This window comes from Vigna unguiculata, chromosome 5 (genome assembly GCF_037176805.1).
Source record: "Vigna unguiculata cultivar grain cowpea cultivar isolate G323 ecotype 2 chromosome 5, ASM3717680v1, whole genome shotgun sequence".
Classification (NCBI taxonomy): Eukaryota; Viridiplantae; Streptophyta; class Magnoliopsida; order Fabales; family Fabaceae; genus Vigna; species Vigna unguiculata.
The window spans coordinates 51,341,119-51,355,126 of record NC_140796.1 but is presented as its reverse complement, the minus strand read 5'-3'; the positions used below and the strand labels follow the sequence as shown (position 1 = coordinate 51,355,126).

The 14,008-nt window shown below is 32.8% G+C and overlaps 1 protein-coding gene across 1 annotated transcript; it reads right to left on the bottom strand.

Moving 5' to 3' along the window:
• Window positions 1-4,290: 4,290 nt before the first annotated feature.
• LOC114185598 (fasciclin-like arabinogalactan protein 11) lies at window positions 4,291-5,368 on the bottom strand. Its single transcript, XM_028073429.2, has one exon. The coding sequence runs from the start codon at window positions 5,271-5,273 to the stop codon at window positions 4,440-4,442; it is 834 nt and encodes a 277-aa protein (XP_027929230.1). The 5' UTR covers window positions 5,274-5,368; the 3' UTR covers window positions 4,291-4,439.
• Between the last annotated feature and the right edge of the window lie 8,640 nt (window positions 5,369-14,008).

The window sequence follows — 14,008 nt, the reverse complement described above, 5'->3', positions numbered from 1 at the left end:
ACTAATCTTGACTATGATGTCTTAAAAAGATGAATGGTGAGAATATAATGTAATTCTACACTCTTAAAATTATGAAATTAATTAATTTAAGATCGAGTTACTCCTAATCGATAATATTTTCATTTGAAGGAAAATGTATTAAGGTAGAGGTGACTTATAATTAAGAGGCTTTGTTTTATCACTTTTGAATCTTATTGACGTGCATGCTATCAATATTTTTTTTTTCCCAAATTACACTCTTTTATTTTTTACCGTTCAAGTACAACTTTTTCTTCCGAAAAATTAAATTTTCATAATGTTTTTTTAATTTTTCAAGTTGTTTATGTTGGAATTGTTGTTGTCACCTTCTCTTCCTCCTCTTCCCCACTTCCTCTTTCTCCTCCCTATTTTCATTTTTGTTTTCTTTTTCTCATCTATTTTCATTTAATTTATAACACACTCCTCATCAGATTTTGTGACAAAATTGACGGCCATTTTGTTGATGGAGTTATCGACAGATTTAAAAAAAAATTCAATTACTGACCAATTTATCGATAAATTAAACTAATAATAAATTTATCAATGAAATTTCAGAAAGTTTAATTATCAAAGAATTCATTGACAGACTTAAAAAGAAAAATTATTATTGATTGATTTGTAGATGGATTTTACTACGACATAGTCAAAGCTGTAGCAAAAACTTTGACGTCCATTTTATCAGAAAAAATATTTGTTGATAATAAAAATTATGCATTATCAATATATTTTACTAAAGGATTACTGACAAAAATATCTGTTGGTAATTAAAATCCTAAAATTTGTCGACACAATTTATCGATAAATCCTACTTTATTGATTGATTTTTTTCGTTAGTAAAATTCATCGCAAATCCAATTTTTCCTACAAATTTTTTTTTGTCAATAAAATTTTGTTGATAATATGGTATTTTTTTGTAGTGAAGGTAAGTAACTCATAAAAGCATTATACTAAGGTCATGAATTGAAAGTGGTGTTAACCCTTATATTAGTTGGACTCAAATCTTATCATTATTGTGTATCTCCATTGAATTCTTCTCAATAAATTCAATAGTGGTATTGGAGAATATGTCTTGGTGCGGTTTACATGAGGTATAAATATGAGTGAAGAATCTTATATCCAAGGATTCTTTATATCAAAAGTCTTCTTGGCATGAATTATATGTAAATGTGACTCATTGTGGTATAACAAGGAAAGAATATATTACCTTTTTCATTAAAGTCTAAACTACTAAACTAGTTTAAGTGATTTCTCCTTTTAGAATTAACCACCACATGTATGAGTGTCCTCCCAAGCAACAAAAATTTCTCTCAAGCTCTATATAGCAATAATGAAAGACTTATAGATTAATTCAAGGTTCTAATAATTTTCTGTGAGAATCTTGGTGGATGTTGATGTAAAATTAATTAGGTTCACAAGTCCTAAATGATTCAGAGTCAACTCTTGTTTCATAAATACGAAGTTGATTTGTTTGCATGTCTTCAAGTTTATGCAGAGTGATAATCTTCAGAAACATCTATTGATGTCTTCAAGAACATGAAGCGAGTCCTTATCCTAATGGTGTGGATTAATTGTATCACAGATTGAAAATGAAACAAGGACAAAAGATAGAAAAAAATAGTATTCATATACCTATAAGATGAATAAACTACATTCAACTATTAATTAATCTTTTTCAGTACTTTATTGCCCTTTATTCCATGAATATATATGTGGTTGCATCAATGACTATAAATGTCTAGTACAATAATTAATTTTATTATAGTTTACAGACAAAATGAGGGTACCCTGGTTTCTTCAAAATCTTTGTCTACTTGTCATATTTCATATTTTATTCTCATCTCTCAATCTCCAATATTTAAGAAAAATAATTTAAATTGAAAATTTCAAAATGCGGCTCTTGAAGAATGGATCATTATTCCAATGTTGTTTACACTAGATGATGGGTTTGACTTAAAGCTTTAAAACTATTTTTTGTATATATGACATTATTTAATGTTTTTATATAATGCTATAATGGATTAGAGGAATTCATGACACTATGTATTGTTTATGTTGTCTAGAAAAGAAACTACATTTCGTGTCATTTTTGTGGTCAACCACAAATAAATTGGACTTTATTAAATGAAATATGAAAATTATTCTCATTTTTTTCTCTCTCTCTTTTACACCATAATAATATTTTGTTTTACTAGTTGTAATAGTTTGTTATTACAGTTGGTTTAGTAAGGGCACACTACAACATTTTGTAGTTTAGACCACACTAAATTAGATAACAACTAAATAAATGTGGCCTAAACATATAATAAACAACATTTTTATAAATGTTGTATAAATATCATGAAAGCCCATGATTATACAACTGTTGTTTTAAACTATGTGGACAAAACCAGTAAAAATGTGGTCTAAAAATATAAGTGAGGTCTAAAATCAACCTGAAAAATTGTTGTCTATTGTAAGGATTTTAAGCAACGGTTTCAAAAACATTGTCGTACTAAAAACCGTTGTCTATTACCTATAACTACACTCACCTATACCACACCTAAAAAAATGTGGTCTAATCTTTAGACCATGGTTTTTATAATTTAGATCATAATTTTATGTTGTCTAAAATGATTTTTGTTGTAGCAGTTACAATAAATGTCACCATTTGGTGGGTTGAATACAATGACAACTTCATTATTATTATTTTAATCTAAAAAACATGATCAACTTTATTCCGTATCTAAAAAAATAAGTTTGAAATTGAGCAACTTGTGAATCACAAGAAAACTTATAGAATTTATACATTGGAGTTTGCAAAAAAGTGTGTAATATAGGACAATTGAGAAAGGATAGATTTAACCATGTTAGTGATAGAATAAACAAAGAATGGTAAGTATTTTGTTGACAATAATGATAAGTTGCTTGTTTTTTTTTTTATGTGATGAAAAAAGAGGAAATAGGTTTTCTTTTTATATAAAGTCTAGGAGGGGAGAATAATGATAATTAATTTATGGTTGGAACTTGATATAGAAAGAATGGATGAAAGGTGATGCATCCATGGCTAATGGTTTAGAGGTCAAGTCACAGAACCGTTTGGATATTATTTAAAGGAAGTGCATCATATATATGAAATAAATTTTGAAAATGACCCATATTTTTCATATCCTCCTATATGCAAATATTTTTAATAATGTTTTATGTTAAAGTATCTAACTGTACCTAAATATAATACTTTATCACCGAAAAAATTACATGATTAAAAATATAGATAGGTTAAGTAATTTGCTTCAATAAGGAGAAAATGGTTATATGGAATTACAGGTGATCATTGTGCATGGAAAGTTTAATCAGATTTAATTGCTGATAAAAAATTAATTTCACTTTTTTAAATAACATAATAACTACTTATCAAAAGGATTAAATATATCTTTCATTTTCAAATTAATGATTTTTTGTAAGTTGTGTTTCATTCTTAAAATATATATAGTTTTTTTAATTTATAAAAAATATGTATAATATTCTTTTTAACATATAACATTTAGATATTATATTATAATGTGGTGTGAAACATTGTTTTGTCATATGATAAAATATGATAACACTTCACGTGCCATTATTTAAAAGTGATGTTTTACGATCATAACTTTTTTTAAAAAAAAATAGTTTAAGAATAATAATATATAGTTAACTTTATAATATCACCTTATAGTTAATGGTAACAAATCAACTGGTCTAAGTAAATTAAAATTGAAAAAGAGAAATCGGTTATATATATATATATATATATATATATATATATATATATATATATATATATATATATATATATACACACACACATATAGAGAGAGGTGTGTGTGAGGGAGAGTGTGGATTTTTTTTTTTTAGTATGTTAAATCTTTCTTTATGTTTTTCAATTAAGATAAGTTTATTCAAGTGTTAAATTGAAATATATGTTTAAGCTTCGTGAATAATTTATTTATTTTTATTTTTAACCAAATTCCGTCTCACGACATGTTCAATAATTTAAACGTTGTGTACATGTAGTTAATTTTGAAGTGTTGTTAAGTGTGAAAAAAATTTCAACTGCTAAATTTATTTATTAAAAAATAAAATATAAATTCGTTTTAATAGCTAGTATTTTTCAATAATTCTTATGGTTATTCATCTAACATTAGTGATATGAAATAATGAAGATATTAGAGTTGGCAAACATAAGAATTTCAACAAAATAAATTTTGTTTCGGCTACTAAGAAGAAAACAAAACTTTAGAAGAATAAGACAAAGCATAGAAGTAAAGTAGCATAACACTCGTTTATTTGAAGAGTTATGAATTCATAAAGATTCAAATACATAAAGAGACAGAAGGATCACCCCATCAAAACATATATAACAGTTAGTTCTTCAATTGGTTGGTATATTCAGACACATCACATTCCTATATATTCAGAAACCTCAAAAAGACAACATCAAGAACAAGGAACACCCAAGTTCCACTTACATCAATTCTCACACCTCCAGAGGTCACAGTGGGAACAACCTGGGTCGACGACGCCGGCGATGCTTCGGGGGACGGCGGCTTCACCTTTGCCGGTTCAGGGGCCTTCGCCGTTTCAGTGACCGGCGCCGGCGGGTGAATTGGTGCAGCAACGATTGTCTTCTTCTTAGTAGCGAAAAACTCGGAAGGAAGAAGCACCTTACCTACCTTATAAACAGCAAGATGCTTATCCATGTATACGATCCCATTGATGGTGGTGTTAACTTGTCCCGTAGAGATGTTAACGATGCCCCCGTAACTTATGACGTCGAGCTCCACCTTCCCGGGCTTGTTTCCGGCGAGGGTTCGAACGGGGTTGGTGAGGGTGTCGAAGCTGGCGCTGGAGATGAAGTCCGGGAGGACGTGGAACTGGACGAGCTTCAGTTTCTGACCGTCGGAGAGCGTGTTGAGGAAGCCCGGTGGGAGCTCCGAGAAGGCGCCGTCTTCGGGTGCGAGAATGGTTAAGCCACCGGATTTTATGGTTAGGAGTTGGGAGTTGAGTTGGTTGATCAGTTGCGTGGTTTTCATGAGGCGGAGGAAGATGTTGAAGGAGTTCGTTTGTGTTAGGATTGATGCTATGTCGGTGGCGCCGGGATTGTTGTCGGTGGGAGGCGGCTGGGGTAGGGTTGGGGCGGCGGCGGGTGCGGTGGTCGGAGATAGAGCTGTTAGAGCGGTTGCATGCAATAGGGAGAAGAGAAGTGCAAGTGAGGTGGGAAAAGGAGGGTGTTTTGTCATTTTGGAAAAATTAAGGTTGTGAGAGGGTGTTAGTTGGGTGGTTGTAATGATGAGTGTGTGTTTGGTTGGTTGGTTGATGTGTTGGAGAGATGAAAGGAGGGGATTTATATATTGTGGATTGTTGTGAGTTGTGTTGTTGTTTTGGGATATAATTAAGGTGTTGGATCATTTGAGATGAATATGTGAATAAGATGTGAGAATAGTTGGATGCATGTGTGTATGGTTTATGTTGGAAAGATTAAGGTAAGGTGTCATTTAGGATTGAAACAAGGGAGCACTTTTCTATTTGTTTTATTTTGATTGAGAAGGCCCTATTAAATTACATTGAGTTATTAGATGCATATATATTGCGTCTAATTTAGAAAGCGTTATGAAAATCTAAATAAACCCTTTTAAGTTCTTGTAATGAAGAAAATCCTGATTTTATTTCATTTTTTTATCATCTCGTAGTCTTAACAAATGTGTCTAAATATCATATTTACAACAAAAATAAGAGAAATATTGAATGATAAAGAAAAGTTGAAAGGACGATGAGATACGAATAAATGTTGTTATATAGTATTAACATAGTATTATGTGTTGCTTTTAAATAACTGTGTTATATTTCAAATTATATTTCAAAGGAAGTATGTATTAAATATTCGGAAGAATATTAGATTGATAAACTCAAAATATTGACATATTAATGAATTCAATTTCAAGTTCCTACTTAGGAGAGTATTTTTTAGATATTCAGAACTATAAAAAGATTAATCAAAAAATTGAATTATATATGTTATTATTATTCGTAGTGATATTTCATTTGCACTCAATATATGGTGTGTCAATTTTTTAATTTTTCATGTATATATCATTAGAATGCATACATATTCGTATATTAAAGGATTTTATGTTAAAAGGTTTGTTATATGGTCACGAATAATCATACTAAAATTGTTTGTTATTGAGATGTTGATTAGGTAGGATCTCCTTTTGATAGAGTGTATATTTTAAGATATTGTGTCTCCATTGATAATAACTTGATCTCTTGAAAGAGCACAAAACAAAATACTGTGAAAAGATCTACTACAAAAGCAGAATATAAAGTTATGATTTGTTTGACTTAAAGAATTATTTAACACATGTCACCATGAGGTACATGATGCGTGCTCAACACATATTACTCATCTTATTCTTCTTTCTCTTATATTTTTACAAATGTAATTATGGTTTATTCACCCAAGTTAAAACTGTGGTAGGCCAGGTTGGGTCACCAACTCACATGATGACACACATTATATTGGACTTTGCAATGTTGAGCTGTTTTTTTAACTAACATTGATGGATTGGCAAATGAAAACCTAACCTTAACTACAAATGGTAAGGAGATTGACGTTGCATCTCAACTTAAGGACCGACTTCAATTGTGACTCAACAAGCAGATAAATTTGCATTCCTCACTCACTGTCAACTTGATTTTTTTTTTCATTCTTCTGGTATTATTGATTATATAAGCAATCACTTTATAACTTCATGTTTCTTCCCAATTGTAATTTTCTCTATTTTTCTTTTCAGATCAAGTGTTCACTGAACAATTAGGGTTCTTGCTCTGCATCATGTACCCTGTTGATCTACTGAGGCTGCTATGACGACAAACCAAAATATAATTAGTTTGCTATGCATTCAATAAAAGATTGATTCTTTCTTTGTTATTTTCATTTTTATAGTATATAATAATGTTTTCATTCTTCTAATATATAATAATCTTTTAATTAATGTTGATGGGTCCTATTACACTGTTAGAAGAACTATATAAATAACATTATCCACGTGAAATTACAAAGTACTTTTTTTATTTTTGAATATTTAAATGCATAAACAAATACTTCTTTAATATTTGAATATTAAAAAGCATAATCAATATGTGAAGTGCATAAACACGTGAAGTGCATGATTTATATAAATACAAATTTCATTTGATGAAATGGAAAAAAAATGTGAACTCCCATAATCTTCCCCTCCATGTTTACGTGAGATTTGTTGCACCTTGATTTGTGTATTTTATGCTTCATGCGCATGTGTTTATGCAATGTGCAGATAGGGAAGGTTTACATGTTGTGGCGAAGGTTGTATATGGCTTTAGGCCCATCGAAAGGTAAACCGATTTCGGCTATGGTTTTTATTATCCTTTTTTTTCTTTTGGAATTCACAAAACACTCAGTTCAATCTTAAGTTTTATCAGGAATGGAACATCAATATCACGAAAAAAGCCTAAAACAACACACATTACCAAACTTTTGCTTTCACTTTTTTTTCATCCGTCTCATTTATTTATTTGTTTCATTCAAATTTGGATCAATCCCTTGGGTACTTACGTAGTATTACGGGTTTTTTTTTACAACTTTATCTTCTTGTTTTCAATATTTTTAATTTGATTTGATTTTTTAATCGAGTTAATATAATCTTTTTATCAAATTAACGATGATATTATTATTATTACTATTATTATTATTATTATTATTATTATTATTATAATAAAGGAATTTTGTAAAACTCTCTTTTTATTCTGTCCTAATTTTTAAAGGATTGTCCCTAATCTAATGGGCTTAAGGGCTTGTCCTAGGGTGTCCAAGGCCTCTAAGACAGCCAAACTCCTCTCATTTATGTCATTCTTGCAGAAACAATACTCTCACATTCCCCCTTTTTCCTATAGAGGCTCTGCTAGGGTTTTAGCCCCAATCTTGGTCAAGTAGCTCAACCTCATTTCTTTCTCCATGTAAGTTATTCTCCAACTCATACTTCTCCTCTCTAGGCATATTTTCGTATTTTCCAGTTAAGGTTTCGTAGTAAACTCATTTAAAAATCTGTTTCGCTATCTTGTTCAGTTCATAAATCTGTTTTGTGAGCTGTCGTGCTCGGCTATTGGGTGTAGAAGTCCTTGTTAGCTTATTTCCAGGTAAGGAAAGTTAGGATTTTGTTAAAGCTTTGATTTTTCATGATGTCTTTGATGATATTACATGATTCATGGATTGTTTACTGCTTTGAGCTTATAAAATGTCGTATTGTGTTGTTTGGGCTGTGTTATTGGACTGTTGCACGAGAGAACAGTGGTGAGCACTGGTTTTCTCGCCCAAGCGAGCATGTCTCGTCTAGGCGAGATCAACAGAGGCTCGCCCAAGCTACTTCACGCGAGTAGTCGCAGCTACTTCACGCGAGTAGTCGCTCAGGCGACCCACGTTCTTTCTGAGCGAGCGAACATCTCGCCCAAGCGAGAGGGGTCTCGCCTAAGTGAGATCCCACGTGAGGTTACTGTTCCCCCTTTTTGAGCCCTCGCCTAGGCGAAGGGGGCTCGCTTGAGCGAGAGTCTCTCGCCTGAGCGAGATCCTTCAACCTGAGCGAGGAGTTGGGCGAGGGAAGTGTGGTGTTTGGTTATTTCTTGTTCTTGGATGGTTGGCACTTGCTTGGATATAATTGTTATGGTAAAATATGTGATGAACAGTGATGTATGAGTGATGTGATTCATGGATGGTGAATGATGAGAATGTGTGATCTTGGCATGTGAAACAAATGAGATGGTTGATATTTAAAGTGGCATGGTATTGGCATGAGATGAAATTCCACATTTTATGGTTTGAGAATAACGAGTTGGTATGGATTCACTGGAAACATGAAAGAGGTGGATTATGAAGAGCTGGTATGTGACATGTATATATGTATATGTATGATAAATCTTTCTTGATTGATTGAGTATGATCGGTCTGTGTCAGTGCATAATTTCTTGGAATCTCTAGGTGAGATTTCAGGGTCGTGCTTCAGTGGTAGGGACGTAATTTCATGGCCCCTATTTATGGGTGTCCATGGTGGTGCCCCATCTATATAACTTGGTAAGGATTCAAGATAAGGATTGCATCCTGACACTCTAAGGAGTTAGTTAGTCTCACTTAGAGCGGACTGACTCTTGTGGTGAGAGTAGTAGGAGGCCTGAAACCCATTAAGGGCTAACCTTGTGTGTGAGGGAATTGATTCATTGTAACATTTGTAACACATAGCTCGGGGGTGAGCAGAGGTATCCACCACAAGTGCAAGCATCCGCTGAATCCGACCAGGTTGTATGTATCCGGATGAGTCAAGTCGAGTCTTAGTGTATTGATTGAAATGTCATAACATGCTTGGATGATATATGTATATTGGACTGTGAAGGCATATTTGATTGCATGATAAAAATCTTTTTTGTTCTAGCTTACCCTTTGTTTGTTTAATTGCTTTGTATGTTGTTCTTCTACCTTTGCAATAATCATCAATTTATTGATGGGAGCATATGCGAGAGATACTCGTGGTCAACAAAGGAGAGATAATGCCGCTGCATAGTCTACCTAAACTGGAGTTCTTTTATTTGGACTTTCCTTTAGGACCACGGTCCATGTTCTGGTTTAGCTTTTGGGTGTATCATCAACTACCGTAGTTTACCTTTGTACATGTACATGTCCGGAGCCGCTTTTCTTTTATTAATCAGTGTGATGCTTCCTTTAATTTTATTTTTTAATTAAATGGGGTGTTACAAATTTAATTGAAATCAAATTAATTGAAATAATATGAAGGTAGTCACACTTTTTTTTTTAATTTCCATAAACACACGGCGGTGCAACCTAAATATAACACCTTCTCAAATAATACGCATTAATTTAGTGTTAGTTATATTTTCACCTAACTGAATCTTATAGTTCTGTAAAGCTGACAATAAAATTGAAGAATCCCTGGAAAGATTATTAATAACTACTTATAGGATATGCAAATATAAATATTGTCCAAAGGATCAAACATCTTCATCTCACTAACAATTTAAAATTACAGAACTAGAAATTTTAGAAATAGAAAAATTCGAAAATAGAAAAAAACTCTGGGGGAGAAAATTATGCACAAACCCTTTTGTAATACAATTATTTATAATAAAAAAAATTAAAAAAATTTAAGAATATATGAAATCAAATCTAAGTTAAACTGAATATTTTCTTATGCCAACTAAAAAACTATTTTCAATAACTAATAAAAATATATTTTTAATAATAAAAAATATTATTTTTTTAAACACCGAAAAATCCCTTTAGTTATTCAAGTATTATATTTGTATTTGTATCTAAAAAGAAATACAGTTATGGGTTTTCTTATTTAATTAATTTCCTTGTTTATTATTTTAATATTTCATGATTTTTTTATGAATTGAAAATTATTATCGTATGACTTTTACTTCGTCTGTACAACTGAACGGGAGAGAAAAAAATGAGACCGAACAGAAGAAGTTGCAACATGAAGAGAGTTAAGACAAATTGAGTGTTTTAGATAGGTGTTATGTCCCTATACCCGAAACATGCCTCTTTCAAATGTTACGACAGTAACTTCTTTTCTTCGTTGGCTTTTTCGAGTTGAGTTTTCATATCATTGCACCTATCTTCACTTATGTCGAACTTTCTCTGCATTGACGACAATAGGTTTCTTTGTCGTACACAAATGCTTCTTGAAGAAAAGACGTTACAGTTTTAATCAACGCACCCGTGTTAGTATCGGAAGGATGGTCGTCCCCGTCGAAAAGATGGTTGGGGAGAGAACGAATGTCATGGCGGCAACGTTTAGACGGTTGCCGGGACAAAAAAAGGGAAAGCAGGAAGAGAACAATATCAAATAAAAAATAATATTTTTATTGAAAAACAATTATTTGTAAAGAACAGCAAAAGTATTTACCAAAATTTCTTCTCATTCTTTGTTCACAAAACACTTATAAAATATAATTTGAAGATATTAGATTCATCACATACAAGAATTGTTAATAATATCCATTAATTCATAATAATCTTTCTTATGTGTCTATTAATAAGAGAATGTGTCTCATCAAATTTTTATTAAGAAAAAAGTTGTTGGGATAAAAACTTATTGAAGAAAAAAAAGGTACAACATTCTCTATTTTTTCCCTATAAAAAATAAAAAAATCAAAAATTTAGAGTCCAACTTAAAAATACAACTAAACGAGAAAACAAACGCAAATGCGTCTGTTCTCCGTTAGTTTTCACCCCACCCTCCATATATGGAAGCAATCTAACTTTGTGGGTGGGCTATAACATCGGACTCAAAATAGTGTGGGCCTAACCCACCCAAAAACCAACACTTTTAAAAATAAAAGATTAAAATACTTTTTTAGTCCCAATTTCCGTCAAGTTTTTTCAAATAAGTTCTAATTTTGGTTTTGTGTTCAAATAGGTCCTAATTTTCGTCAATTTTGTTCAATTAGGTTCTTTTTTGCTAAAACTGTTTAAATCATTAACGGCCATGAACAGTGACTGCCACGTGTCACTTCGTGATTTTTTTGAATTTTTATTTTTATTTTTATTTTTTTTAATTTTTTTTAAAAAAAAATTTTAAATTTTTTTAATATCTTTTTTAAATGTACACGTGTCAACCCAAGAGCGTGCCACGTGTCACTTCGTGGTTTTTCTGAATTTTTTATTTTATTTTTTTTGAATTTTTTTTTAAAAGTTCACGTGTCAACCTAATAGTGTGCCACATGTTAAAGTCAATATTCTATATTCAATTTGGTCCCTATATTTATTATTTTTGTTCAATTAGGTCCCAATTTTTGTTAACATTAACCAATTTGGTCCCTATCAAAGATGTGACCAAATTAAATTTTTATATGAAAGTTATAATGATGTGAATTTTAATATATTATATAAAAATATTTAAAAAAAATGTGAATTTTAATATAAAAATTAAATTTGGTTTTAATTTGGAGAGGGACCAAATTGAATTTAGAACATTGACTTTGACACGTGGCACGTTATTGGGTTGACACGCGGACATTTAAAATTTTTTTTTTTAAATTTAAAAAAAATTCAGAAAAATCACGAAGTGACACGTGGCACACTCCTGGGTTAACACGTGTACATTTAAAAAAATTTAAAAAAATTCAAAAAATTCAAAAAAAAAATTCAAAAAAAATTCAAAAATTGGGATCAAATTGAACAGAAAACCAAAATTAGGACTTATTTGAAAAAACTTGACAAAAATTGGGACAAAAAGGTATTTTAACCAAAATAAAAAAAAATAAAACTTTTGTGTTTGTTCAGGCGACGCTTCATAAGGTTAATAAAAAAAAGTGTTGTGTTGTATCATTTATGGTTGTCGGCCTATTAACAAAGCTTAGATCTACAAATGTAATTGAACTAATATAGCCAAATGATTCCAATCAAATTTAAATGGGTTGAACATGTTTTTGGTCCTTTAACTTTCAATGAATTTTGGAATTAGTTCATTTTGAAACTCTGGACCAATTTAATCCTTCATCTTTCGAAATATGTGGATTTAGTCCTTTTAATCAAATTTTATTAAGTTTATTTGACATTTTAAGCGTGTTTCATAATAGTATTTGACTTAACATTAAAGTAAAAATGTGTCCAAATAGTATAAACAACTAATACAATCTTGAAATGCGTCATGCTTACCCTGGTCATTTTGTTCGTCTGGATCGTCGGGCCCGGCCAGATAGTTGGGCCTGTTCGGATCCTAGGGCTCGTTTAGGACGCCGAGCTCGTTCGAGTTGTCGGACCTGTACCTGTCATTGAGCTCGTTCGGGTCGTCTTGCTTGTACGGTTTATCGGACAGGTCTGAGTCATTGGGCCAGTTCGGATCTTCCAATCCGTCCGGATCGTCGTGCCCGTCAGTCTCTTTGTGTTCGTCCAACTCGTCGGGCCCATCTGATTCGTTGGATTTGTTAGGCTGGTCCAGATCGTCGGGCTCGTCCGTCTTGTCGTGTTTGTCAGACTCATTAGGGTTGTCCGAATCGTTGGGTTCATTCAGCCTGTCCAGATCTTTGGGCCTGTTCTAGTTGTTAGGCCCATCCTAGTTGTCAAACCCATTTGTGTCGTTGGGGTCGTCTGACTCGTTGGGTTCGTCAGACCTGTCCAGATCGTCGAGCCCGTCCGTCTCGTCGTTTATGTTTGACTCGTTGAGGTTGTCTGACTCGTTAAGTTCATTCGACCCGTCTAGATCATCGGGCCTGTCTGGCTCATCGAGCCCATTTAGGTTGTTAGGCTCGTCCTGGCCGTCGACCTCGTTTGGGTTGTTATGCTCGTTTGGCTCGTCCACGTCGTCATGCTTATCCTAGTCGTTGGGCCCATCCGAATGGTCAGACCCGTCCAGGTCGTCGTGCTTGTTTAGGTCGTCATGCTTGTCCAGGTCATTTGGCGCAGTCGGATAGTCGGGCCCGTTCGGTTTGTCGGGCTCATTTAGTTCGTGGGGCTTGTCTTGGTTGTTGGGCCTGTCCTTATCGTTTGACCCGTCCGGGTCTTTGGGCCCGCCCGAGTCATCATACCCATCTAGGGCTCGACCTTGTCTGGGTGATTGTGCCCATCTTGCTTGACGAGCCTGTCTGGATCTTCGAACTTGTCCGAGTCGTTCGACTATCATTAACTCTGGCTTAATTTAGTATTATTTTGGAGACCTAACCCACCTTAATTCTGACCCTAAGCCATTGAAAAGGGAGCTTTGGGAGCTGGAAATTTATTTTTGTCCCCTCGTTTGTGCTCCATAAAAAAAGGATTTAATGAAGAGTGGGTTAGAGCTTATCCATAGACTATGAGCTAAATTAATACCTCTAGCCATGCATTTTAGATTGCGGTATGTAACTCTGTATAAAATATGAAATTCAGATTTGGTGGTGAGCTGCGGTTTATGAAATTTTTCTGCAAAGAAAGAAAGGAAACAAAAAT